The 27,743-nt window shown below is 42.3% G+C and overlaps 1 protein-coding gene across 6 annotated transcripts; it reads left to right on the top strand.

Moving 5' to 3' along the window:
* On the top strand, nucleotides 1-25,379 carry LOC121923720. 6 transcript variants are annotated; one of them, XM_042454429.1, is made up of 4 exons: nucleotides 5-175; nucleotides 22,349-22,585; nucleotides 22,938-23,396; nucleotides 25,254-25,379. In XM_042454429.1, the coding sequence occupies exons 2-4, from the start codon at nucleotides 22,371-22,373 to the stop codon at nucleotides 25,255-25,257; spliced, it is 678 nt and encodes a 225-aa protein (XP_042310363.1). In that variant the 5' UTR covers nucleotides 5-175; nucleotides 22,349-22,370; the 3' UTR covers nucleotides 25,258-25,379. The 6 variants fall into 6 exon arrangements, 2 of the variants coding, with proteins under 2 accessions (XP_042310363.1, XP_042310362.1); XM_042454428.1 differs by lacking the exon at nucleotides 25,254-25,379 and adding an exon at nucleotides 23,760-24,012; XR_006102448.1 differs by lacking the exons at nucleotides 22,349-22,585; nucleotides 25,254-25,379 and adding an exon at nucleotides 18,959-19,088 and having other exon boundaries at nucleotides 1-175; nucleotides 22,938-23,739.
* Nucleotides 25,380-27,743: the final 2,364 nt, after the last annotated feature.

The raw sequence follows: 27,743 nt of genomic DNA, 5'->3' as shown, positions 1-27,743 counted from the left end.
TCTTTGTCAAACATTCATCAAGAGACTCATTTGAAAAACTGTGAGTCAGGGCTCTGGCAATGTTTAGAAGGGTGTTAGAGCTAGCAATCTTTGCATGCCTATACTAGCTGCTAGTGAATGTTTGCTGACTTCTTGTTTATTTGCTTTTTTACAATCACATTGCAGCCACTGTGAGGTGAGTAATTACCTAGTTAAATTAAATTAATTAAATTAAAGCTAAGTTTTACAAGCAAGATTAATCTTGTATCTTTTCTCTGCTAGAACATATGTGGTTGGGTGGATGTGGGACTGGTTGTTTTCCCATTTCTTGCTTGCCAATTTAGGGTGCACTTACACTTTAAAAATAGTTCAGATTGACACCACTTTAACTGCCATGACTCTATCATACAGAATATTGGGATTTGTAGTTTTGTGAGGCACCAGCACTCTTATGCAGTGCTTGTAAAAATCCCAGGATTCTATAGGATGGAGCAACATCACTTAAAGTCATGTCAAACTGCTTTATTTCCACAGTGTACTCTGCTAGAGAGATCCCATGTTATCCCTCAGGTTTCCCAACAAAAATTCAATTTTCTGCTCTTTCAAGACACACCAAAAACAAACCGTGCCCAAGCAACTGCCTCTTGATAAGGATGGTTCTGGGGTGCCTGTCCTGAGCCTTTCATAGTTATGTAGAATGGGAAATAATAATAATTAAAAAAATCAGCAGATGCAGCTCAGAGACATAAAAACAAGGAAACCCTGCTTTAAAAGAAAGAAGAAAAGAAACAAGGCGGCTGCATTGGCAGGTAGGTCCCTGTGCAAGTTTAGTTTTTTGGTAAAAGATTCTTTACCAAGGGATGTTTGTATATACACGTATTCTTCTGTAAAAACTGCCTGAAACAACTTTCATCCAGCAGTACAAGTAATCCTTAATAAAGGCATTGTTTCTTTTTGTTTCTTGCAGCTGCTGCTTCCCTATATAACATATTATACGAATCACAATCCCTGCTTCTGGTACTTCGATCTCTCTTTCTTTCTCTCTGTACCAGCATTCTATTGCATTCTTTTGGGGAAGGGATCCAAATCTGAGCTTGGATGGTTTCTTTAACATGTTATTGTTAACAATTCTTGTTACAAGGACCCAGAAGCAGATTAGTTACCATTGTACTTATAATTTTAACAGGTAATACCTTCTCAATTCATTTGGGTATTTTAATTACTCTCAAACCCCCCCCCCCCAATATTCCAGTGCTTCCAGCTGCTAGCCTGTGATATGAAACACATTCATCTCCCGTCTCATTCACTGTTGATGCAAAACACACAATTTGAACAATGATCTATTCCTCCTCCGCCATTTAGTGAAGCCACATCCATGTTAACTACAAGATTAATTGCAAAGCTATGGTTTACATCTTTAAAAGAATGATGTTATCATTCACCAGGTTGCAACTGTAATGTAACTGAGTTATTGGAAACCCAATTGGTTTCTGTGGCTAGTTATTGGTAATGAGTTATTTGTAATGAGTTACTCCCTAGCTCTATTTTTTCCCCCTGGACTAACAGGTGATGGCTTGTGGACCTGCAGTGGCGCATGCACCACCACTTTGAGTAGCACTGCTCCAGATGTTGTCATCTTCCTTTGCAATCACATATTTTATCACTGTCTCTTCAGTCTCTTTTGTTATCAAACAACTTTATGAATAAAGAAACCACTGAATGATCAGTGCAATATTAGTTTTATTAGTAGCAATAAAACTTCTCCAGTTAGAACAGAGGTGGAAATCATGTGGCCCTCCAGATGTGGTTAGTTCTGGTGGCTAGTGCTGTTGAGCCACAAATGATGGGTCACTTGTTTCCATCTCTAATCTAGATGCTCCATTTGAAATGAGATCTTTGCATTTGGAAATGCACTCTTGGTCAGTCTCAGACCCCTCCTCCGCTTTGAAATAAAGGAATATCAATGTTTATTTACTTTACAGTGAAGTTCAAAGGATTATTGTGATCATGGCCTAAATCCTTTTGTTATTCTCAACTAGAGTAGACCTACTGAATCAATGAAATGTACTTGTGTTTGGGCAGCAGTCAACAACTGATTCAGGCTGTGCCACATTGCAGAATTTGTGCAGTTTGACACCACTTTAATAACAATAGCAAGTACAACAAGCTGGGTACTCATTTTACCAACCTACGGATAAATGCCAGGCTGAGTCGACCCAGAGCCCTTGGGTGGTATTGAACTCACAACCTTGTGTTTTGTGAGTGAGTGGCTGCAGTCCAAGCAATTAACCACTGCGCCACCAGGGCTCCCTAACTGCCATGGCTCAATCCAGTGGAATTCTGGGATTTGTAGTTTGTTGTGGCTCCAGAGCTCTCTGACAAAGAAGACCAAATACCTCACAAAATTACAAATCTCAGAATTCCAAAGCATTGAGACATGGTATTTAAAGTGCTGTGAAACTGCAGTAATACTGCAGTGTAGATACAGCCTCAGTGGACCTACTCCAGTTGAGATTAATCAGTAGGCTTCATATGCATGTTTATAAAACTCCATGATATCTCTAAAGCCTACATAGATACTACTGCTTTGATCTGATGGTAGCATTCTGCTCATGAAACTCCTGGCTGGACAAGCAGCTGTACAGTTTCTGAGATTATCCAAAGAGGCAGTTCTTGGCATTCATTTGTTTTATGACAATGGACTGGCCATACCTGCCAGCTGGCCTACAAGGCACTACTTTTACCCTCCATGACCCTAGATGGGTACTGTTGGCCCATGGGGTTGCTGGAAGCTCCTATCTGGCTCTTCAAGGGCACCAGATGGAGCAATCTCAAGTTGCACTGTGACTGGGAGGGAGTCTCTTTCCTTCCTCTCTGTGGTGCAGTACAGACTGCCGAAAAACAGCAGCCTGCTGGCGCCTGTTTTTCCTTTGGAGGGACGCTGTAGTCACCACCACCAAACCATGTGGCTTCTCTCTGGTGGAAAAGGAACCCGCGAAAAGGGAGTTCTTTTAAAGCTGCAGGGGTGGCGTAACAAGTACACCACTGGCGCACTTGTTATGTAAGCACCATGCGGCAACGTGTGGACACTGTGTGGCGTTCATGTAACAATGGCAGCGCCCATGTACACAGGGCGCCGCCATTGTTACGCCACCATTATGTTCTAGGGTTAGGGACCATGCAGTTGCTGCATGGTCCCTAACCCTGAAATTGGCCCTGGTACACCACTTATTGGCGGTATGTACCAGGCCTGTGTCTGGGCTCAAATCTATGGAACTACACCTGTGAGGCTTTTTGTTGTCCCAGTGTTACACTGGATATTGGACTGTGCTGACTACTTTTTCATAACTACATTCTATTAATTTCCATCATTCATCTGTTACTACAAAACCGGATAAAGAAATCACATACTGGAAATAAAAATGAAAGTAACTTAAGTTAATATATTTAAATGAATCTTAAATACATTCAGTCTTCATTCATTTGGTACCATATCTCCATGCCACTAATTCTGGATCATCTCTGATGTGATAACAACCTTTATGGTAAATTAAAAATGAAGGCTCAATAAGTAGATGCAGAGTTAAAATTCTGGGCTTGCTAGCAAGTGCAGTGTCAGCTGCTTTATAAATTAGAAATAGCATCCATGTTAGGAGGAAATCAGGATTAACATGGGATTATTCTCAAGTGGCATTTTGTGCTTGACTTTCTAATACCCGATCACAAAATACAGGTGTCTCTTATCATTTCTAAAGGGTGCACATTAAATAATGGATTTTCTTTTTCCTGATAGGCATTTAAGCGTGGGGCAAATTGTTTTCTGGCGGCTGCTAGTGTACATTTGTCGTGGAATGATAGAGATTATGAGCACAGTTTCATTTGCACAAAAATGTCTACATTCACCTATACTCAGATTTCAGAAATGTTACTTGTTTGGAATGCAGCACCCAGAATCCCCAGCCACCATAGTAATCATGGTGGCTAGGGAAATAAAGGCAATTGGAGTTCAAACAAGTAATGTGTTCATGCTTTTTCTATATGTGCATATGGAGTGGGAGGGAAAATACCATCTTGCATAGCATTGGTTCTCAGACTCTGATTCTCCAGATATTTTGGGCTTCACCTCCCAGAAATCCTAACCAGTAGGGCCAATGCTCAGGAATTCTGGGAGATGAAGTTCCAAATATTTGAAGGACTAGAGTTTGATAACCACTGTTGTACAGCATAATCTCTTATACTGTATTTGAAGGAGTTTCTACACAGCTTTTGTCTGGTTTATGTGTAGCCTGTACTCTATGTTGCTCTTACTTACTGCAAAGATAGTCCCGAAGCATGGTAACTGGACTTGAACTAGGGAGTGGAACCACGGAGGGAGAGATAATTCTTAACATGTGAAGGCCCCAAGTTGAAAAAGGCTTTAAAAAACTAGGAACTGGTTCTAAAATGTGACTGTTTATTAGCAAAGTAACTTAACAGGAATGTGTCTTCCAGTCCTTGCCAGAGGGCATGCAGAATATTCTGCATGGGCCAAATTGTCTTCAGGGGCATAAAGTCAATTTCAGGACAGCCCCACATAAATTTCATTGTAATCAAGGCCGAATGTTACATCCACAAAGATCAGTGTGTCAAAGTCAGAAGTTTCCAGGAAACCCCAAATACACTTTCTCGAGTCATAGATAGAAATAGAACCCCCTCTGACCTGCTTTTCACAAAAGCAGCACTGCATCTGTTAGAATTCCTGGATCCTTGACTTGATCAGAAAGGACTAGCAAAATGCCACTGATCAGACACAGGGCAGTTTTCTCCAAACTTCTCTCATTCCCTACTCCATCTCTGTAGTTTTGGAATTCCTTTGTAACCTATTACCTCTCATTCACCTGACCACATCATCTGTAATTTTATACCTGAATATCAAAAGCTAAGTACGAAACATTTTGTTACAGATTTTAAAGCTACTTCAGAGGTCACTGAACCCCATTATTTGGGGAGTCACAAAGAAACATAAGAAATGATTTCCATATTGCAATGCATATATTCCATGTTAGGTCCTAGGGAGAGAAACTCTGCTGCCTCCTTTGAATATACACTTTAGACTCATTCAGCCTTCATGCATTTTACTCTCATCTTGTAGTAAATTAACATTTCTATTATTTGCACCCCATAGCTGCAACAGAATGAAATGTTATGGTTTAAATTATTCTGCCAAGAACTGAACTTACAACCGTTTCTAACTCTTAACAGCACTTATGAAAGTACACTAGAATTGCTGCATTCATGGCTCAGACCTTCCCACTTTTTTCAAAAGAAAAAAAAAGACCTTTCAGTTTTAAAATCTACATTAGGATCATTGCTGATCTAGCAAATTTCTTACCTCAGACAACAAGGGTGCTTCAATAAATTCCATGTCTGCATAATTTTAGATTAAAGTTCTTGATCTCAATGCCACCATAGAAAGCAGCAAGGCTCATTTTCTGGTTGCCACCTGTCTCAATTTAGCTGCAGCAGGGGAACTCAGAGAATGCCTCCCCAGCATCCTAACCCCATCTCCTTGAGGAATATCACACAAAGTCTATATTTGGAGCATTAGAAAGACATGCAATACCAGGAAAATAAAATCAGGTTCAACCATAACCACAAAGGGGAATGTGTATTCCCTATGATTAACCTGCTGTTCCTCTATATATGTGCCTCAGCAATCAGTCTTGCAAATTCCTGTAAGCTCATGTTTACCTTCCAGTAATCAATCTCAAAACAAAGCATACTAAAAGAAGATATGAAGGTGGACAAAACCAAGTGCTATGACAAATGGACATGTTTCTTCACTTTGGGTGGCACATCTTCTGAAAATGCACCAGTATGACCTTCAGTTATTAATGGGCTAGTTGACATTAATGCAAAGAGGAAAGAGTTGGCAAAATTGTCCTTGCATTGCACCATCTCACATAATAAAAATAATAATAAATAAAAATTTTATTTATATACCGCCTTTCCTTCTGATCAAAGCAGTTTACACCATTAAAATTCTATGATCCAAGTCATAGTACAATTATAATAATAATAAATAAAGTTTTTATTTTTATCCCGCTCCTTCCCACGATCAGGGCGGCTTACAACATAGATTAAAAACAATAGTGCCATAAACAATACAAATACAATAAGACAGTGCATACAATCAATAAAAACAATCAATAAAAATAACAGGTTAAAAGCCCCTTAGCCCAACCTCTTGGCCACGGAAGAGGAGGGAGGCCCACAGGATTTTAGTCGGGGAATGCCTGATGGAACAGGAAGGTTTTCAAATCCTTCCTGAATTGGGCCAGGGTGGTAGTCGAGCGGAGCTCAGTGGGCAGCGTGTTCCAAAGGGCTGGGGCAGCAGTGGAAAATGTCCTCCGTGTAGTGGAGGATAATCTAGCCCCAGGCACCTTCAGTAGTTGCTGCCCAGACGTTCTGAGGGTGCGAGGCGGAATGTACGGGGAGAGGCGGTCCTTTAGGTATCCTGGGCCCAAGCCATTTAGGGCTTTATAGGTAATCACCAACACCTTATATTGAGCCCGGAAGGAATGGGCAGCCAATGAAGATCTTTCAAAACCGGTGTTATGTGGCTGGTCCTGGAAACGCCAGTGACCAGCCGGGCTGCCATGTTCTGCACCATTTGCAGCTTCCGAGTTTGGTATAAGGGTTGCCCCATGTAGAGTACATTGCAGAAGTCCAGTCTCGAAGTTACCAGAGCATGTACAACAGTTTCTAGGTCCCTCTGGGCCAGGTATGGGCGCAGCTGGCGAATAAGCCGAAGCTGATGACAGGTGCTCTTGACCGTCGCATTCACCTGAGCTGTCAGGTGAAGCGACGAGTCAAGAAGCACCCCCAGGCTGCGCACGGAGTCCTTCACAGGGAGCGTGACCCCGTTCAGGACAGGTGGAACCACCGCCATTCCTGGACCAGGGGAACCTATCACTAGTACCTCCGTTTTCTCTGGATTCAACTTGAGTCGGTTTTCCCTCATCCAGCCCATTACTGACTCTAGGCAGGCCACGAGAGGAGAGACGCCATCCCCAGTCACTGCATCAGTCGGAGACATAGAGAAAATGATTTGGGTGTCATCAGCGTACTGATAACCCCGCGCCCCATGTCTCCGGATGATCTCTCCCAGCGGTTTCATGTAAATGTTAAATAGCATGGGAGACAGAATGGCTCCTTGAGGGATCCCGGTTTTAAGGGCCCGCTCATCGGAGCGCACGTCTCCCAGCTGCACCATCTGGGACCTCCCAGAGAGGTAGGACCGGAACCACTGGAGCGCAGTGCCCCCGATTCCCACCTCTGCGAGGCGTCCCAGAAGGATACCATGGTCTATGGTATCGAAAGCCGCTGAGATGTCCAAGAGCACCAGCAGGGACACGCTTCCCCCGTCGATGCTCAGACGGAGATCATCGACCAAGGCGACCATGGCCGTCTCAACCCCGTAACCCGCCCGGAAGCCAGTTTGAAATGGGTCCAGATAATCCGTTTCATCCAAGACCGCCTGAAGCTGGATTGCAACCGCTCTCTCGATCACCTTTCCCAAAAATGGTAGCAGCGAGACTGGCCGATAATTATTATGTACCAGGGGGTCGAGGGAGGGCTTTTTAAGGATAGGTTTTACAATGGCCAATTTCAATTGTGATGGAAATAGCCCATCCCTCAGAGATGTATTAACTATCCGGCGTAACAATGTTGTTACAGCCGGTCCCCCCGGGCCGCTAGCCACGAGGGACAGGGATCAAGAGAGCAGGTTGTCTTCCGAACACTTCCGAGGATCTTGTCCACATCCTCGGTACTCACCGACTCAAACCGATCCAGTTTAATAAAGTCCACGGAGGCTCTGGACACTTCTACCCTAGGTTCTGCTAAAATGTCGGCGTTCAGACCTTCGCTTATGCGAGAGGTTTTATCCGCAAAAAAGTCGTTAAACAGGTCACAGCAGGCCTTAGTAGGTTCAAGGATCTGGTTCAGGGCGGGAGGGAGCTGAGTTAGCTCTCTAACCACCCTGAACAACTCTGCCGGACGCGACTCTGCGGACGCAATACGAGCACCATAGAACGAGTTCTTAGTTGCTCGTATTGCCTCTCCGTAGTCCTTTAACAGTTGGTCTAGGAGAGCCTTGTCGTCTAAGCAAAGGTGTTTCCGCCAACGGTACTCTAGCCGTCGCAGTACCCGCTTCCTTGCCCGGAGATCTTCAATATACCAGGGCTTACACTTGGAAGCGGGCCTGAGAGGGCGCTTGGGAGCGATGCTGTGTATAGCCCTAGAAAGACCGGTATTCCAGATACCGGTGATGGCATCAACAGAATCGCCGTCATTTCCAGCCGTGAGCCCCTCTAAGGCTTCTTGGAACCTCTCAGGTTCCATCAGCCTTCGAGGGTGGACCATCCTAACAGGTCCACCACCCCCGGGGGGGATCTGGGTAGAGACCTTGATTTTCACCTTTACCAGGAAGTGATCCGTCCATGGCAACGGGGAAACATTAACTATTTCCGCCCACGGATTTTCCGCATCCGAACAGAAGACCAAATCGAGAGTATTACCCGCACAATGCGTAGGACCCTGTATCAGCTGGGACAGGCCCATGGCTGTCATGGTATCCATGAATTCCCGAGCTGCACCGGATGGAACATGGCTGGCCGTGAGGGAGATGTTGAAGTCACCCAGGACAAGAAGCCTGGGCGTCTCCAACATCAGCTCAGCGACCAGCTGTGTCAGCTCGTTAAGGGAGTCCGCTAATGCTCGTTAAGGGAGTCCGCTAATGCTAATGCACGGGGTGGCCGATACACTAGCAGAATCCCTAGACTGTCCCTAGTCTTTAGGGTCAGGTAAATACACTCGATATAGGAGGTCTGTCGGATGTGGTTCCTGGTGAGGGACACGGTGTTCCTATGTATCAAGGCCACACACACACCCCCGCCCACCTAACCTGCGCTGGTCCTTCATCGAGAACCCAGCAGGCAGGGCCTGAGCCCACACAGCGTCCCCTTCAGGCCCAAGCCAGGTCTCGGTAATGCAAGCCAGGTCACACTTGCTGTCCTCCAACACATCGTGGAGGATGTGGGTCTTGTTGTTAATAGACCTGGCATTGCACAGGAGCAGCGACAGGGTTTGTGGCACGGTTGGAGTGACCCTCAGGTCCCTTAGGTTGGGAGGGGGACAGGAAGGTGTGATAGATATGATGCATCGATCACGCCTTCCCCTGGAACGCAAGTCCCTTCTCCCACCACCATACCTCCCCCTGCCCCACACTACCTCAATTGGAGCTCCGCCCGCAATGATGTTATCCCCGGCCCAGGCATCCCCCTCATCCCTATCCTCCCCCCACCCATCTATGGCTACTGGAAGAGCAGAGGTTAGCCACCACAGGGATCCTCTGCTCTCAGGCTAGCCCAAAGCCTCCCTAGCCTGATAAAACCTGCGCAGTTGCGCAACGGTGCCCCTTCAGTCCGTGGGCGGCACTCCCGGGGCGGTGCGCTGCTGCGCACCTCTGACACCCTTGGAGGAGGCCGCCCGGCAGAAAGCGCGACGCTGGCAGTGGTAAAGGTCCGGCGGGGAGGAGGCAAAGGAGGGCGTGTCAGGAAGGTCCGGCTGCGCGGCTTTATGCTCGCCCCTCTCACCGGCGAGCTCCTCCCTGGCTTCCCTCCAGGTGTCCCTTAAAGGCCCCACTCACTGGCCGCCAAACGCCAAAGCCAGGACGCCAACAAAAAGAGTTCCGCTGCGGTGCCCCTTCAGTCCGTGGGCGGCACTCCCGGGGCGGTGCGCTGCTGTGCACCTCCGACACCCCGGGAGGAGGGCAGAAAGCGCGACGCTGGCGTGGTGGTAAAGGTCCGGCGGGGAGGCAAAGGAGGGCGTGTCAGGACGGTCCGGCTGCGCGGCTTTATGCTCGCCCCTCTCACCGGCGAAGCTCCTCCCTGGCTTCCCTCCAGGTGTCCCTTAAAGCCCCACTCACTGGCCGCCAACGCCGAAGCCAGGACCACCAACAAAAAGTTTCCGCTGCGGTGCCCCTTCAGTCCGTGGCGGCACTCCCGGGCGGTGCACTGCTGTCCGACACCCCGGGAGGAGGCCGCCCGGCAGAAAGCGCGACGCTGGCGGTGGTAAAGGTCCGGCGGGGAGGAGGCAAAGGAGAGCATAAATTGTATCAAATAATCCATACAATTCCGGAAAGACAATCAAAAATTTTTACAAACATATATAATGACAGCCGGGCATTGGATAAGAAACTTCATCCATTAGGGACCAAATTCTACAAATCGGGAGGGTATGCTTTCAGGAAGAGATAAGGTTTTAATGCCTTCTTGAAGGTCTCCAGTGTCGAGCTTAGGCGAATCTCTTCCAGAAGCGCGTTCCAATGAGTTGGAGCCATTGTAGAATAAGCTCTTTGGTGTGTCACTGCCAATCTTACTTTTGGCCATTCAAGGACATATTTCCCTGTTGTTCTGAGGGTGCTGGGCGGATTATGTAGGGAGAGACGCTCCCTCAAGTAACTCGGGCCTAAGCCATGTAGGGCTTTATAGGTTACGACCAACACTTTGTATTGCTCCCGGAAGCTAATTGGCAGCCAGTGTAAAGATTTTAGTACAGGTGTTATATGGTCGGTTCTAGAAGTTCTCGTGACCAACCTGGCTGCAGCATTTTGAACCAGTTGAAGCTTCCGAACTTGGTACATGCTTTCTCATAGGGAACCCCACTAGTATAGAACAAGCATATCAGTTACGAGGGTTGATTGCAACATTTTTAAATATCTAATTTCATATGCCTCAGGAAGTTTTTAATACGAAGATTCATTCTGTTGTGTATTCTTCTCACTTGCAATCTGCAAAATACAGCCGAGGAACCACTTTACAGTGCATCATACTCTTCTAGGAATAAGACCTATTGACTAAAATAGCACTTACTTACAGGTAAACATGCATATGATTGTGCTGCAAATCTATGAAGCATTCCAGAATGTTGCAGATGATCTCATTTTGTCTTCAACAAATTGTGGCAGACATGATTTATGGTGATGGTTTCTTTTTTAGGAAAAAAGAAAACCTTCATTTTTAATTGTCAGTTTCTAGTAAATATCTTCACCAAAGAAATGCTTTGTTTTGCTGCTGCTGCTGTTTTCAGCCTTTGCTGAAATAAATCAGAGCTTCCACCTCATGCCTGAAGAGACAGCAACATTTAATTTACAGCAATTCCCCTTTCATTCATTTCCATGGCTTTGCTCAAATAAAACATGATGGGTTGCAGCCTGCATTTGCATTTATGCTAAGTGTGAATACAATAAGGCACGGCAGACTTGCCTGCTATCTATAGCAAGCTAACTGGTCTGTAGGTACCTGGGTTCACCCTTTCACCTTTTTACAGGTAGGGATAGTCATTGCTCATCTTCAGTTTTCCGGCACCACACCTGTGCTCCAGTAATTCTCAAAGATTACAGACAGCAGCTCTGAAATAATGTCTGTATGCTGCATCAGCATCTCAGGAGGTAATTTATCTGGCTCTGGAGATGTGACAATGCCTCTTCTGAAGCAGCCAGGTGCTCTCTAAACACCTATTCAACTGTTCTGGGCTCTCTAGGTGTGCATCTATTCTTAGAAAAAATGCAGTCGGATAACATTGTAGCTCCATCTTATGCAAACCTAGGATTTGTAGTTTTACAAGGTCATTAGTCTTCTCTGACAAAAAGGTGTTGGTGCCTTGCAAAACTACAAATCCCAGGAATCTGTAGGATGGAGCCACGGCAGTTAAAGTGGTGCCAAATGGTATTATCTCTACAGTGTAGTTGCATACTACTGTATGTTCAAAATAGTGCATATCAACACTGCAAAATTAGCCTAGGGAACTCTGGAATTTGTGGCTCAGTGAACCAGCTGGAATTTTCTCCTGGAAAATACACTCCCCCAAACTACAGCAGTTTGGTGGACTGCTAAAAATTTCCTAAGCAGCAGTCCTATACTTTTTCTTGCTCTTAACACAGTCAGCACTTTTATTGTTTTCTGCATTCTTCATAAGCTGTGAGCTCATTCAGGGCCTTCCCCTCCCTAACACCAAAATCCTTGGAATGGGCTATTCTACTGGAAATAGAGAACCTTGCAACAGAGGCCCACGTATGGACAATGGCCATGACTACACGTCAGTAGGCTGAAGCAGTTAATCCAGCAACCATAGCCTCGAATTATGGGCACTGCATTGGCATAACTATGCTGATGGAGGCTGTGGGGGGGGGCAAAACTTAAAGACTTGTGGGCACAGCAGCCATGACTGAATCAACAGGCTTCTCAGGAGATTTTATTTGCCTTCTCTCCCCACTGCTGAGTGACCCTGGAAGAAGTGAAGTGAAGAATGGCTCTGGCCATTGCAACTGAAGGTTTGCCTCCAATTTGTTTTTTTTTAAAAAGTAGACTGAAGAGGGAATGCAGTTTTAGAAGGGATGCAACTGTGGTGCAGTGATCTGAGAGTTGGATAAGGACTTTGGGCAAGCGGGGTTTGAATCCCGCACTCTGCTTTGGAGACTTTCTGGGTGACCTTGGATAGATAGATTTCTCTCAGTCTAAGAGCAAGAAAATGGCAAATCTCATCTGAATAAATCTTGCCAAAAGGGCCGTATGGTGCGATTGGCTGACATTTATCTAGATCCCAGTTATAGAATGTATCTACTCTGGTTGAGACTAGCAATTGCATTTTTTTTTGCCAGAACAATCTTTTATAGAATATCCACAGCTCAGTGAGACCTAATGACGAGGAAGGCATTAGCTTCTCCCCATTCTCTGCTGAAACAATGGTCTTTGATACAGAATAATAGAATTGGAAGAGGCCCCAACCTGCTGCTTAATGCAGGATCTGCAGCTAATGCAGTGGTCCTCAAACTGTGCTCTTTAAGATATTTTGGACTGCAGTCCCCAGAAGCCTCAGCCATGTTGGCCAATAGTCTGGGATTCTGAGAGCTGAAGTCCAAAATCCCTTAAAGAACACCATTTGGGGGCCACTGAGCTAGAGCATTCCGAGGAGGTAGCTGTCCAGCCTCTTTCTCCAAAGAGGGAGATCTTATCACCTCTCTAGACAATTGGCCTGAAAGAATAACAGAGCCTGAAACAATGCAGAGGCTGCTTATTTTCCCATATAACAACACTGAGAATCCAACACTTAAGAGTGCTTAAGTAATATTAATGCTAATTGTGCCTGTTTGGACTTTACCATGGTTCATGAGTTGGGAGACCAGGAGAGCAAACAGTGATAAAAGAGACCTACAGACAGATACAGAGTAGCTGACAGATGGCAAAGAATCCTGAATTCCTCAGAATGAATAGATGGAGTGCAGATTAGCACTGTGTGTATAATGCACCAAAGGAATTCAAAGGAGTTCAACAACACAGTGGAATAATTGTATACAGTCGGCCCTTCTTATACATGGATTTTTTATACAACGATTCAAGCATTCCTGGTTTTAAAATGTTAAAAAAAAAAACCTATAAATTTCAAATATCAAACCTTGATTTTCCATTTTTATAAGGGACACCATTTTGCTATGTCATTATATTAAATGGGACTTGTGCATCCACGGATTTTGTTATTCACGGGGTATCTTGGAACCAAGCCCCAGTGAATAACAAGGGTCCACTGTATTATGGAATGGAAATCAGTCCAGAATGTAATGGATAGAAGGGGGGATGCCACCAGAGAGAGTCACAAAGCACCCTCATCCTCCAGTAAGGAAGGGGCTGAACTTTCTGAAACCCTTCCAAACCCATGTGGATTCCATCTGCAATTGCCTTTGAAGGCCTCTGAAGGCTGCTGAATGCTGTTCTTATATGAAAAGAGCCTTGCTTTATTTTCAGAGCTAGAGAAGACTTTTGGAGTAAATAGTGCTAAGCTTTTAAGAAAGCATAGTTCAAAATGCAGATCATGACCTGTAAATCCTTATACTGCTTGGGAGCTCCTACTGTCTGAAAGTCAATGTTCCAAAACACACTGCAGAAACAATCCAGTTTGACACTGCTTTAACTGCTCTCACTCAATGTTAGGGAATCCTGGGAATTATAGTTTATTGTGGCACCAGGGTTCTCTGACAGAGAAGGCTAAATGCCTCACAAAGCTACAGTTCCCAGAATTCCCCACCAGTTAAAGTGCTCTCAAATTGGATTATTTCTCTGGTGTGTTTTGGACCCACATTTTCCTATATGAACCTGCCATAATGCTTTTTTTATTGAGAATGTGTATGTGATATATTTTATCCTTATTTCCCCAAATATATTGTAGCCGATAAACAAATTCGGGTCACTTCACCTGCCGCATATCTGTTCCAAGTTACTTTGCCTAAATTCAGGAGAGCTTTTTCCCTGGCCCGGTTCAATGCCTTACCTACAGCAGTACTGGAAGGCAGGCTTAAAAGAGTGCCCTATAAATCCCGTCTTTGCCCATGTGACACGGGTGTAATTGAAACCATTGAGCACGTATTTTTATATTGTCAATTTTACAAAGACATCCGTCTCCAGTTGATTGCCCCCTTGCTGGGAAAATACCCTGGTCACTCTGATGCTTTTTACATCAGCAATTTACTAAATAGCCAGGTACCCGAGGTGATATTTAGGGTAGCAAAGTTCTGCTACATTGTATGCAAACTCCGACCCCAAATGGTAAATGGGAACTAACATAGGTAAGTCTGTAAATCTGTTAGGTTAAGACATTTGGGGAAGAACCTAGGAACTAACGAAGTTCGACCTAGGACATGTCTGAGTTCAATGTTTGTCGACAAAAAATTGGGATCATAATATTTTAGAATATGATATCCGCTGTTTACCATCTAAGTTGCCGCCTTACTTTGCTTATGCCTCAAAATCTGTGCATACTATAGACATAAAGTTTTAACGCAAGGATACTGGGAACTAACAAAGCCAATTTTGTATAGACCGTATATACAAGGAGAGTTGGCGGTTGGCACCAGATTTGCCTTAACTATTTTTGAAATGGTAAGAGCCCTTGCTTTTATTTACGATTTTAATGCTTGTATAATTGTGTATGATCTTAATGTTCATAATCGTGTATAGAAATCTATGAATTTCTATTGTGACTTTCCATATTTATATGCTGCGATCTTGTTGGTCAATGACCGAATAAATTTTATACATACACTGACTAAAAATTTTATACATACATTTTATCCTTATGTTTTTTAAAAATAATAATTATGTAATATTCTATGATGCTTTAAGATGGAGTTTTAATATTAACAACTACTGTAATTTAGTTGCTTTCAACTATATTATTGGGGGAGCCTGTGTGTTATAGTGGTTTGAACATTGGATTATGACCCTGAAGTTCAGGGTTAGAATCCCAACTCAGCTGTGTCAACCTACTGGATGACTTTTGGCAAGTCACACTCTGAGCATCAGAGGATAGCAAAGAAGAAATTTGCCAAGAAAATTTCATAAGAGGTTTGCCTTAGGGTCACTATAAGTCAGAAATGACTTGAAGGAACATAAAAAACATATTATTATTATTATTTAGATATTTTATAGTTAATTGTATCACCTATATCAGAGTTTTATTTTCATTTTCTTCGAACCTTGTTGTAAAGTGTGTTGGGTCCCATGTCAGAGGTACAACTTAAATGGATGGATGAATGAATGAATACATGATAATACTGTACTGGAGAAATTCATATTTGGAACCAAGCCTGAGCTATGGCCTTTGGCTCGGCACAGATCAACCCCCAAGAATGAATAGGTTGATTCACAGTGTTGGTTGGTGGCCCCCCATGTCACTAGTCTGGTGAATCTACTCAAGATTTTAAAACTTTAAAGGAATGGTGAAGATATCTATTTTGGGCAGGTTTAGCCCCTTGGACAGTGCCACAGACTTGATGATGTCAGAAGGATTTGACCATATTCTTGATGTATCAGAACCTCTAATGCGCTGCCTGTATTTACCAGATTAGACACATGCACTGGAGGATGGCCCATGACTAGTAACTAAAAAGGGAGCTCATATTTGAATAGAACAACCTGGTGGCAATTTCAGTCAATTTTTATATTTCAGGGAATGGTTGTTAATGCCTTCATCTCAACTCTGCCTTCTGGCAATCCTCTCCTAGGGGTTTCTGGGCAACATGTATGCAGAAGAGGTTTGCCATTGCTTTCTTCTAAGGCTAAGAGAATAAGACTTGTCCAAGGTCGCTGAGTGGGTTTCCATGGCTGAGCATAGATTCGAACTCTGGTCTACCAGAGTCCTAGTCCAGCATCCAAAATCACTACACCATGCTGTTCTCTGCCATGAAATGATCTGCCATTAAATGCAGGAAAAAAACCACCAGGATCACACTGGAATAAATTTTGCAAAGCAAGATGGATTTTCTATACAGTGATACTCAAGAAAGGGAACGTCATCATCTGCCCATCATTTTTATTGGCATTTTCAGACAAAGCAGCATGCTTCTTATTAGAATAAATTTGCTTTAGCTTGGCATGGTTAAAACAATTTTTTATTGAAATGCTAATGCTAAAGACATCTTTCTAAAGGGTAGAACAACTGATTTTTCCTGTATTATGTGAATGAAAAAGTCACTGTATTGTGGGGTGGGGTGGAAATAGCAATGTATTTAATTTATAATTGACAAATGTTGCTCAACAGTGTAATCTGATGTTCCCTGTCTATTCCTCACCAGTTTGTTTTCTAATGGTACATTATACTCCAAGTAAACTGCAATTTAAATCAGGAAAATTCCAGTAAAACTGTACAGCAACACAGCAGATTAATGTGTTATCAAAATGTTTTAGGAATACAGTTTTTGGTACTGTTCCTGGAGAAACATATTCTTATGGTGCACTTAATATGTGACTGTGCACACACCCCTCCATATATATTATACTCCAATCCCACCACTAGCAGGGTTGGGGATGGTAGGAGTCATAGTCAGAACATCTGGAGAGTAGTTGTTTGGGAAAGGCTGGTGAACACAGTCACATAAGAAGTATATACACATGCACGTGTGTGCATATGACCTGGTTATTCATTTTTGTTTTCAGTGTATACCAAATGACAAAGTTAATTTGGTTGGAAGAGAATCAGAGCAGAGTTCAAAGTCAAGGTTTCTTTACCTATGTAGTTTACATGGATTAAACATCAGCTAGCATTCTGTACTATTGATCAGTTGTTAATAGCCTTGATGACGTTGATAGCCTTGTACTTTGTTATAGTAAGGTTGATGGGAGACAAAAGTAGTAGAGCTCTATCTACTGATAATATAAAATGTGTAGCTACAGTAGGGGACACCTGCCCTTTTCAGTGTTCAAAAAGGGAGACATGCATGAACTGAAGACATTAGTTTATTTGACTAAACAATGCCAGGTGGACCCAGGGCCAACCCCAAAGAAACAATTAAACCAATTTCATATGAATTTCTCACAAAAACATGCATTTGATGAAATATCTCTACAAACTCACCAAAAGAGAGCAAATATTATTTCCAAAGTAGGTATGTCACAGTTGTTCTTTTCCTCCACCATTCATATGGTTATCTCTTCACCTTAGTTTTAAGCAACATCTTTCCTCCTTCATTTGTCCCTAGCTACCATTGAATTTATCACTTCATCACCATTCCCCCAAGTTTTGCATTTCTACTGCTGTTCATACTCACAATCAGCTCATTCATAGTTATAAAGATCTGTTTCTAGGCGTTTCAGTCCATGCATCTGATGAAGACAACTTAAGTCTATAAAAGCTTATACTACCAACTTCTTTCTCTCAGTTAGTCTCAAAGATGCTACAAGATCCCTTTGCACACAGTTGTTCCTTATATTTTACACTGGCGTTCTAGCAGAACACATCAACATGTTTAGAAAATGGGTCAAAATTTAGATGTTTTACTTCACTTGAAATCACAAAGAGCTTGCAATGGTTTCTGCATCTAAGCAGACTTGTTTTTCAGTATGCCTTTGTTGCTGTGTGCATTCAAGTCATTTCCGACTTGAAGATTTCTTCATGATAAGATTTCTTCAGCAGAGGTTTGCCATTGCCTTCCATTGAGGCTGAGAGAATGTGACATGCCCATGGTCACCAGTGGGTTTCCATAGTCAGGTGGAGATTTGAACCTTGGTCTCCTAGTTCAGCACCCAAACCACTATGCCACGCTGGTTCTTTCATCAGAACTAGATCTTACTTAGGCCTTATGGACAGTTTCTGACCTTTCTTCCAAAAGGAGCAGGGACTTGAACCCTGGTCTCTGCAGTGCTAGTCAAATAGCCAAACCACTATGCCAGACTAGTTGCAGCACAACTATCACTTTTTGATATTTCCTCTTCACTAGGTACCACTGATATGTGCCTGGGATCTTTTCTTCAGATGTCCATTACAAAACAAATGGTTTGTGACATTTTTCAGATTCGCTGCTAGCTAAGGATGTAAATCTTCACTTGTTTTGTTCTTATACACAAGACTGAAAAATTGCCATTTCTTTTTCTCCTTGATAGATGAAATTACAAGAGAGATTGCAATTTTTGACTCATTTTTTTTTTGTTTTGAGGATTTGCTTTTGAGGCTTACTTTTCCTTGAAAATTTTGTTTGTAAAAGATATATATAGGTACAGATACCTATAAATGTATTTTGTGCAAATGCAACTTGATACAAAAACATTGGATTTTGTGCTAAATGCATTTCATTTTGCAGAAAGTTTTTTTTTTTTTGCCAAAGAAGTATGAAATGTGAAAAATCATTGAAAAATGTGCAAAAGTTCTCACAATGTGTCAACACTCTTTCTTGTTAAGGGTGAGAAAATCTGTGTATATTCTTAACATCCCTACTGCTAGTTCAGATGGCTTTTAAATGAGATTTCATATTCTTCAGCAACTGGTTTTTGGAGCTGAGCGATACCAAGAAAATAGTAAGTCAAATCCAGGCTTAATTGTGTGTGTATATGTGCTCTCAAGTCACCTGTTGACTTATGATGACCCCATGAATTTCACATGGTTTTCTTAGTCAAGGAATGCTTGTAACTAAACCTGGAGAAAAATCATTTAAAGAAAATCAGACAGCCAGAGGTCCTGCATGAAGCAATCAGCTTGTCTGAATACTGTTAATGGAATATGGAGTGCAATTAATTAATCAGGTAAAACACATAAAACTACTATGGTAAGCAGAGAAATTTTGGAGTTTATACACTGAATATAGGAATGACAAGACTCTTCCCCCACCTCTCCTCTCTCTCCTGCCAAGTTAATTGAATGGAAACCACATTTCCACTTTGAATTCAATGTGCAACAACTGAAGTAAGATGAGAACAAAGGAGGAAAGTAGTAGGAGGAGAAACTGAGCTGAGAATGTGGGATAGCACAGATAGATCATAGCTGTCCTTGCCAAACAAAGACAGTTGGCACTTGACAAAGTAATTTCCTTGAGGAAACCCTTCTTCATTATTGACCAGTTTAAGAATTGTGTTTTTAAAAGCAGGAGGAACGTCCATCTCACGTGTCTCGTCTGGCCCAGGGAGAGTCAAAATTTCACTCCCGGTTCCCATTCTACTTCCTCCAAAAGCCTTATAGCATTATTAAACAAACTGGGCAGCCAAATGAAAAGATGTGTGTTTTTCTCTCTCCCTTTGCATGACTTTCATTCACTTCAGGTAGTAAAAGTGTGGGAGAGCATTTGGCAAATTCATTTTTGCTGAACAGATTATTTCAGCTTGGCAAGCAGGACATTTTTATGACTCTTTCCCACGTTTTTACAAATGAAAGAACGCAACATCATGCAGAGGGAGGGGGAAAAAAACCAAGCGTCTTTTCATTTGCCTGCTGGGTTTGTTTAATAATGTGATAAGGTTCTAGGGACTTTATCACATGGGGAAAATTGGGGGGGGGGGTTTAATCAGTAATTAACCTGTGAAAATTGAGCAATCGTGATTAAGATTTTGACACGAAGTTGACATTAAAGTGCCATCATCTCAGGAATAAACTGGCAATAAATAACAACAAATCATTCACAGGGAAATCCAATGAATGATTTTTTGCTGTTTATTGCCTGGTTATTCCCTCATTATTCCCGGGGTCATGGCTCTGTAAGCGCAATGTGTGTGAAAATCTTTAATCACAATTGTGTAATTTTCATGGGTTAAAATCTGGTTAAACCCCCAATTTTCCCCGTGTGATAAAGTCCTATGTCTCACTCAGTGAGTGAGGCTACAGCAAGTGGGAGACAGGAACCTCCACTATAATCTCTGATCATTGATTAAGAATAACTGCAGGAATTATCAGTGGTTCTCCTTCAAATTATGAAAATGAGAATATGAGAGACACAGAGAGAAAGAGACAGAAAGACTAGCAAAATATGAAAATTGTGGAATGAAGAGTCTCCAACAGCCACAACAGTTTTAATGTCTGCAAAATGATGCATGCTATTATTTTTATGGTGGGGCTTCTCTTAGTACTTCATGTTGTGATTTTTAAAAAAGACTTTCTGTTCAGGCAAAAGTATGTGCAGTGTGCTAGTTATTCGCTATTATTTTTACTTGCCTTTACATCAAAACATCTTCAGCCTGATATTTTTTACATTAGAATCTCTAAATTCACGCTTCAGCTTCTGCAACTCAACCCATACAAAGAACCTCCAGGTTTCAATAATTCTTTCCATACTTTCTCCTCTCAGCAGTGTGCAGTATCCAAACAATCAGAAATTATCCCCTATTGGCATTGCCTTATCACCTGGTGTTTTCAGAAATGCTGTACTGAACATGGAGGTTCCATTTATAGCTCAGTACAACTCATAGCTAGGTAGCACTCATATAAAATGCTGATAGTTGGAATGGACTTCAGGGGCTACCAATTTAACCCCTGCCACACAAGAATAAACAACTAAAGCATCCCATCTAAAGCCATCCATCCTTTGTTTAAAGACCTCCAAAGAAGAAGACTCCACCACATTCTAAAGTGGTCTGTTTCACTCTCAAACAGTTGTTATAGTCAAGATGTTTTTCCTGATGTTTAGGTGGATTGCTTATCTTATAATCTGAATCCATTGACAAATCTCTGGAGCAGCAGAAAACAAGTTCACTTCATCTTTTACATGACATCCTTTCAGATATTTAAACTTGGTTATAATTTCTCTTCTTAAGCCCCTCTTTTTAAACCTAAACATACAGAGTTTCCTAAATCATCCTTCATAGGGCTTGGTTTCTAGCCCTTTCACCATCTTGGTTGCTCTCCTCTGAGCATATTTCAACTTTTCTGTATCTTTCTTGAGCTGTAGTGCCTTAAATTCGAAGCCCTGTTCCAAGTGAAGACCAACCAAAATGAAGTAGAGTATTATTATGACTTTCCTCAATCTGGACACGACGACCCTGTAGATTCAGCCTAGAATTGCACTGCCTTTTTTGGCTACCATATTTAGCTTGTAGTCCATTAAGACTCTTAGATCCTTCTCATGAGTACTGCTTCCAAGCCTTGTGTCCATCATAAATATTTGTGTAATTCATTTCTCCTGTCTAAACCTTACATTGCTCCCTGTTGAAACTGATTTTTTGCTATCCAAGCTGTCAGTCATTTTGAATTTTGCTCTTGTTCTTCTGGGTATTAGTTACCCTTCTCAATTTGGTGTCATCTGAAAATTTGATGAGCATGCTTTCTATTATATCATTCAAGTCATTATAAACATGTTCAACAACAGCCCCAAGACAGAATCATGTGGGGATCCGTTCCTTTTAGTACTTCTGGGGTGTGCAATGGGATCTTCCAATGCGGCTTTCAGCATATGCTGAAAGTTGCATATGGCGCGTCCACGTAAAACACGGGCATGCAGTATTGATGCAGCCTAGAATCATATTTCTCAAGCATTGTTCTATTCATAGGGCATAGTTTCCAGATCCTTCAATACATATTAAATCAATACATATCCATCAATTCATATCAATACAGTCGGCCCCTTGTATCCACAGATTGATTTGATCCATGGAATCAAGCATCCATGGCTTGAAAATATTAAAAAAATAAATAGAAATTCCCAATAGCAAACCTTGATTTTTCATCTTGTACTAGAGTCACCATTTTCCTTTTCCATTATATTTAATGGGACTTGAGCATCCATGGATTTTGTTATCCTCGAGGGGTCATGGAACCAAACACTAGGATATACCTCACTTGGAATATTTTGTCCAGTTCTGAGCACCATAATTCAAAAAGGATATGGACAAGCTGGAGCATGTGCAGAGGAGGGCAACCAAAATGGTCAACCACCAAGCCCTGTGAGGAGAGACTTTGGGAGCTGGATATGTTTAGCCTTGAGAAGAGAAGGTTAAGAAGTGGTGTGATAGCCCTGTTCAGATATATTTGAAAGGGTGTCATTGTAAGGTTGGAGCAATGTTGTTTTCTGCTGTTCCAGAGAATAGGACACAGAGCAATGGATGCAAGCTCCAGGAAAAGAGATTCCACCTAAACATTGGGAGGAACTTCCTGACGATGAGAACTGCTCCACAGTGGAAGACACTGGTCCCTCGGAGAGTGGTGGAGTCTTTAAACAGAGGTTGAGAAACTTCCGGTGGCAAAGGCGGTGTGAAGAGCAACCTTCAGGAGAGGCTCCGGAGGATGCTCACTGGCTGTGGAGTCGGGGGCAGTTGGGGTAAGATACCATCTGCCCAAAAGAATCCCCCTGACAAGTAGGAGGCAGAGGGGCTCAGCAGATACCCCTTCCCAGCGTCGGAGATCTGAAAATTTTGGAGGATATAGGGAGAGACACTGAAGATGAAGAGGGGTTGGGAGCAGCCACGTCCGCAGCAAGTTTGCTCCACCCACGGCTTCGAGACGGAGGTGCTGCCACCACTTTTCTTTTTAATTTGGAAATAAACCTTGCAAAGTAACTTACCTATCGACCATAGTACTTTTTGCATGAGGATCCATTCTGAGGAGATTTCCGAGGAGATTTGGTGTGTGTTTTTCTCCCAGTTTGAGATGTCTCCTTCTCTCCTTACCAGTTTCCCGACCTCAGAGTTCCCCAGAGGATCTCAAAGTGCTGACTGGGACCGTGAACTGATTGAACAAAACCTTCCCAGATCTTCATCTGAAGGTGATGCAGCATTCCTTGAAAGGGGAGTTCCTGGACCACATCTGGTGCTTGCAGGATATACAGACTCTCGGTGGAGGGGAACAGCCGCCGCCTCCCACGTGGAGCGCCCGAGTGACCAGTTGACCGAAGTGGGAGGTGAGGTGGGCAGCATGAACCGGACTCTGTCCTACGGCCTGGGCACACACCACACCTGTATCCAGGACCTGCAGGTCTTGATCAGCAATGCCACCGAGGATGTGCGGCAGATGCACCTGGTCCACATTGCCATAGAGCACCAGCTGAAGCATGAGTTGGCCATCTTAACCAATATCACCGAAAACCTGATGCTCAAAGACTGGGAGCACTGTGTCACCTTGAGTAATAGGAGGTACGGGGATGCAGTGAAACTCTAGGGCAGTGATTCCCAAACTTTGCTCCTCCAGATGTTTTGAACTTCAGCTCCCAACATTCCTGACTTCTGGCCAAGTAGGTTGAGGCTTCTGGGAGTTGAAGTCCAAAACATCAGGAGGATTAAGTTTTGGGGATCATTGCTGTAGAGTCATCACCATACAGGTTGAGTTTCCCTTATCTGATATGCTTGGGACCAGAAGTGTTTTGAGTTTTGGATCCCCCCCCACAAGTGTTTGGAATATCTTTATATACTTTAGCTGCCTTGAGTCCCTATATCAGGGGAATGGTGGGGTATAAATAAGTAAAATACAAATAATAATAATGACAACTTATCTTGCAGATGGAATCCATGTCTAAAGATGAAATTCATTAATGTTCCATGAGCCAGTATGGTGGATTGGTTTGAGCGCTGGACTATGCCTTTGGAGACCAGGGTTTGAACAAAGGGTTGGCCCTGGAAAACCCCACTGTGTGCCCTTGGCAAGTCACACTCTCTCAGCCTCAGAGGAGGGCAATTGCAACCTCCCTCTGAAGAAATTTGTCAGGAAAACCTGGGGTAGGTTAGGGTCACCATAAGTTGGAAACAGCTTGAAGGCACACAGCAACAGCAAAAACGACAATGTACGCTTTATACACATAGCCTGAAGGTAAATATATACATAAAAATTTTAACAATGCTGTGCATGAAACAAAGTTTGTGTACGCTGAACCATCAGAAAGCAAAGGTGTCACTATCTCAGCCACCCGTGTGGATGATTTTGGATGTTAGAATATTTCAAATTTTGGAATTCCAGATAAGGGAGACGCAAACTGTACCCCTGAAGCTCTGAATTAATTGATCATCATATAGTTGCTCAAAATATCTCCTCTCTGCCAGGGACGGATATCTTTCTAAATTATGTTGCCCTAGCAAATAAGTAATAATTTTATCATTCTTCTGCCTGTTGTGGGAAAGTCCTCAAATCTATGCAGTTTCCAAGGATGTATTTGTAGTATGGAGCTTATGGGTTGGGGCACATGTGTCTTTTCATTATTTTCTGTGCAGGAATGTTATTTTCTCTTACAGAAAATCTCATTTGCTGTGCAAAAAAACCTTTTCCCCCACAGTTTTTGAGGGCCATAGAATGGATTCAGTCCACCACAAATCCACCTAATCTTTCTGTCTTTATTTATTTATTTTTAATGTGAACATTAAAATACATAAATATATACACATATAATAATATAATAAGAATAATAATAATAATAATAATAATACCATCATATAATAATATCATTTTTTTATACCCTGCCACTCTGATTAGGACAGAGCAGTTTACAGTAAAAGATCAAAACAGTAAAAGACAATAACAATAATCCCAAATTCTACCCCCTTAAAATAACAATAAATCACAGTAATTAAAAATCATACTATAAAGATTAATTAAAACAATAACAGTTTGAAGACAACGTTAAATTTCCTGAGCCCAGTATAGTTTTCATTCTAATTACTCTCTTTCGCTTTTGAATCTGTATGCTTCTATCCAGATTATAATTTTAATCAGTTTTTTCTCCTTATCATTATAGTGAATTATATTATCATACTCACCTCTACATTCACGGATCATAGAAATCATATTTACCTTTTACATATAGCACAGATATTATTCTAAAACAAGCCTATGCATCAAATCATTTCCTGGTGAAGCTGCCCAATTTGCTTTAACCAAGTAGCTGAATCTGGAGTTTGGGTTAGCAAAAACAGGGATACTCTCAAGGAGATATGTGTCAGTAAGTAAACAACCTGTGTCAGTTGGCAGTTTGCATCACAAATTTGACACAACCTCTTTTGCAGGTAATGGAGCATGGCACAAGGAACACAAGAGTTATCTGAAATATGGGAAGGACTCTCATGGAGGTGAGGAGCAAGCTTTTTTTCTGTTGCTCCAGGGACTAGGACAGAGACCAATGAACAGTTGTAACCGATTTGAGTCTGAACTGGGAAAAAGGTACAAATCATCATGATCATATCACATCATCATCATCATCAAAGAATCATAATTCCTGGAATTGAAAGGGCCACAAGAACCATATATTCCATATACAGGAATCCACAATTACCAAAAATGACCAACCACCCTCTGTTTAAAGACCTCCAAAGCTGGAGAGTCCACCACCCTCCAAAGCAATCTCCTCCGCTGTTGCACTACGTTTACAGTAATTTAAAAAAAGTTCTTCCTAATATTTCAGTGGAATCTCTTTTCTTGTAATTTGAATCCATGGCTTCATGTTGATTGATTTGCATCTATCGTCCTCCCATACAGAGGTCTTCAGTTTTGGCCCTGAGATACTCTTGACCTGGCAACCTAATCCAGCAAAATTGGGTGCCATTGGAGAGAAGATCCAAGTTTTGGGAAATGAGGACCAGCTCCCCAAGATGATTTCCATTTGGCGAGGCCCAGGTTCCTTCTTGGAGAAGGCATCTCAGCTCCAAAACCTCCACATGGCGTTCCATAAGGTCTACAAAGTTCATAAAGTTCCTGTAAGGGTTGAAAGCAAGAGAATAAAATAAATAAAAATATTTTTTATTTCTATCCATATATACATAGTGCCCCCCTTAAAACAATAAACATATAAGATCCAAGTAATCCAAATAATAATCATCATGGGCAGAGTTCAATAAATGGAAAGTCTTATTCGTGGCCGAGTGTTTTTTTTCCGGAAGGCCTGCCGGAAGAGATCCGTCTTAAGGGCTTTTTAAAGCTCTCTAGATTGGTTATTTGACGGATCTCATCCCGCAAGAGATCGCATCGTTCTCATTCAGCAAGGAAAGGAGGATGTGCATCCATCCAAACTGGGCTAATGCCTCCACCGTCCTCTGAGGCTGAGAGTGTGTGACTTGCGTCAAGGTTACCAGTCAGTTTCCAAGACTGAGCAGGGATTCAAAGCCGATCTCCCAAGCTCAAACCACTACACCACCGTGGCTCTTAGGCTTATGGTGACCTGCCTTAGGGTTTTTCTTGACAAGATTCTTCAGAAGGGCTTTCCCTTTGCTCTCCCCTGGGGCTGAGAGATTGGGACTTGCCTAAGGTCAGATGCCAGCAAGAGTTCGTGCGTCTCATACCATCACATGTTTGTTGCATGCTTTCAAGTCATACCCAATTTATGGCGTCCGAAGCTGAGTATCACAAGGTGCCAACCCCCTCTAAAAAATAATAAAAAAAGACAAAGGACACAAATGGGAATGGGGAGCAAATGACCATGTCAAAGTGCTTCAATTAGGGACAACACTGTGACGTCAGGAGCCATGCGCTCAATTGACAGCTTGTTAAAAAAAGGCTCTGGAGGGAGCAATGGGAAAAATCATAATAAAATCCCACTTTCTTTACTCTGACTGGGTTTAATTCATGCTTTTCATTAGCCTTTATGCTTGTGTGGATCATACTACAAACAGAGAGCAAGAAAGTCAAAATGAATGGAACCCCCCAGCGCTATATCTTGGTTTAGTGTCTCCGTGTTCCTCAGTTTCCCAGACTAAGATTCCCAAGTACTCCAAAATTTCTCTGCCCATGCTCTTTCTTCCAACCTATTGAGCATATAAAACATAATATATATTTACATTACATTTTAGAATTAGGATGTCATCTTTCCTTCAGACCGCCCATTGCAATATAAAGAAGAATATGAAGTGACATAAACAACACAAATTCTTACCAAATTGTATTGCTCTGATCTTCTTTGGAAGCAAACTTTTCCTTTAAACTTTTCTTATAATGACTGATCTGAAAACACGATAGATTTCCCACATTCTATAATTTAATAAGAGCATAATAAATAGGGTGTCACTAGCTTCACAACATCCCCAAATCAGCCTTATTTGAACAGTTTCCAAAGGAATCAATTGGTATAACTTTGCTTTCCTTCTTTAAAAAAATAAACTTACTACTCCAGAATATGTGATGATGTTCAATCTAGATAAGGAACCTACTTGAGTTCACAACTTAATATTTCAAGGAATACAAAATTACAAAATGTATCTGAAGAGCACAAAGAAGGCTTAGTATCAAAAGAGTATTGTAGAAAAGTGTATTTTTGTAGTGTCTTTGAGACTAGGTACATCTACACTAGAGTAATAATGCTATTTGACACCACATCCTATGGAATCCAATGGAATTTGTAGTTTTACATAGTCTTTGGCCTCTTGGCCAAGGAATGCTGCTGCCTCACAAACTACAAATCCCAGGAGTCTGTAGATGGAGCCATGCAGTTAAAGTGGTTTTATTTCTCAGTGCAGATGCAGAGAAAGAAACTGAGAGGAAGGAAGGAAAGGAAGGAAGGAAGAAGA

This window comes from Sceloporus undulatus, chromosome 2 (genome assembly GCF_019175285.1).
Source record: "Sceloporus undulatus isolate JIND9_A2432 ecotype Alabama chromosome 2, SceUnd_v1.1, whole genome shotgun sequence".
Classification (NCBI taxonomy): domain Eukaryota; kingdom Metazoa; phylum Chordata; class Lepidosauria; order Squamata; family Phrynosomatidae; genus Sceloporus; species Sceloporus undulatus.
Note: the sequence above shows the minus strand (reverse complement) of the source record. Positions and strands in the feature narration are given on the sequence as shown.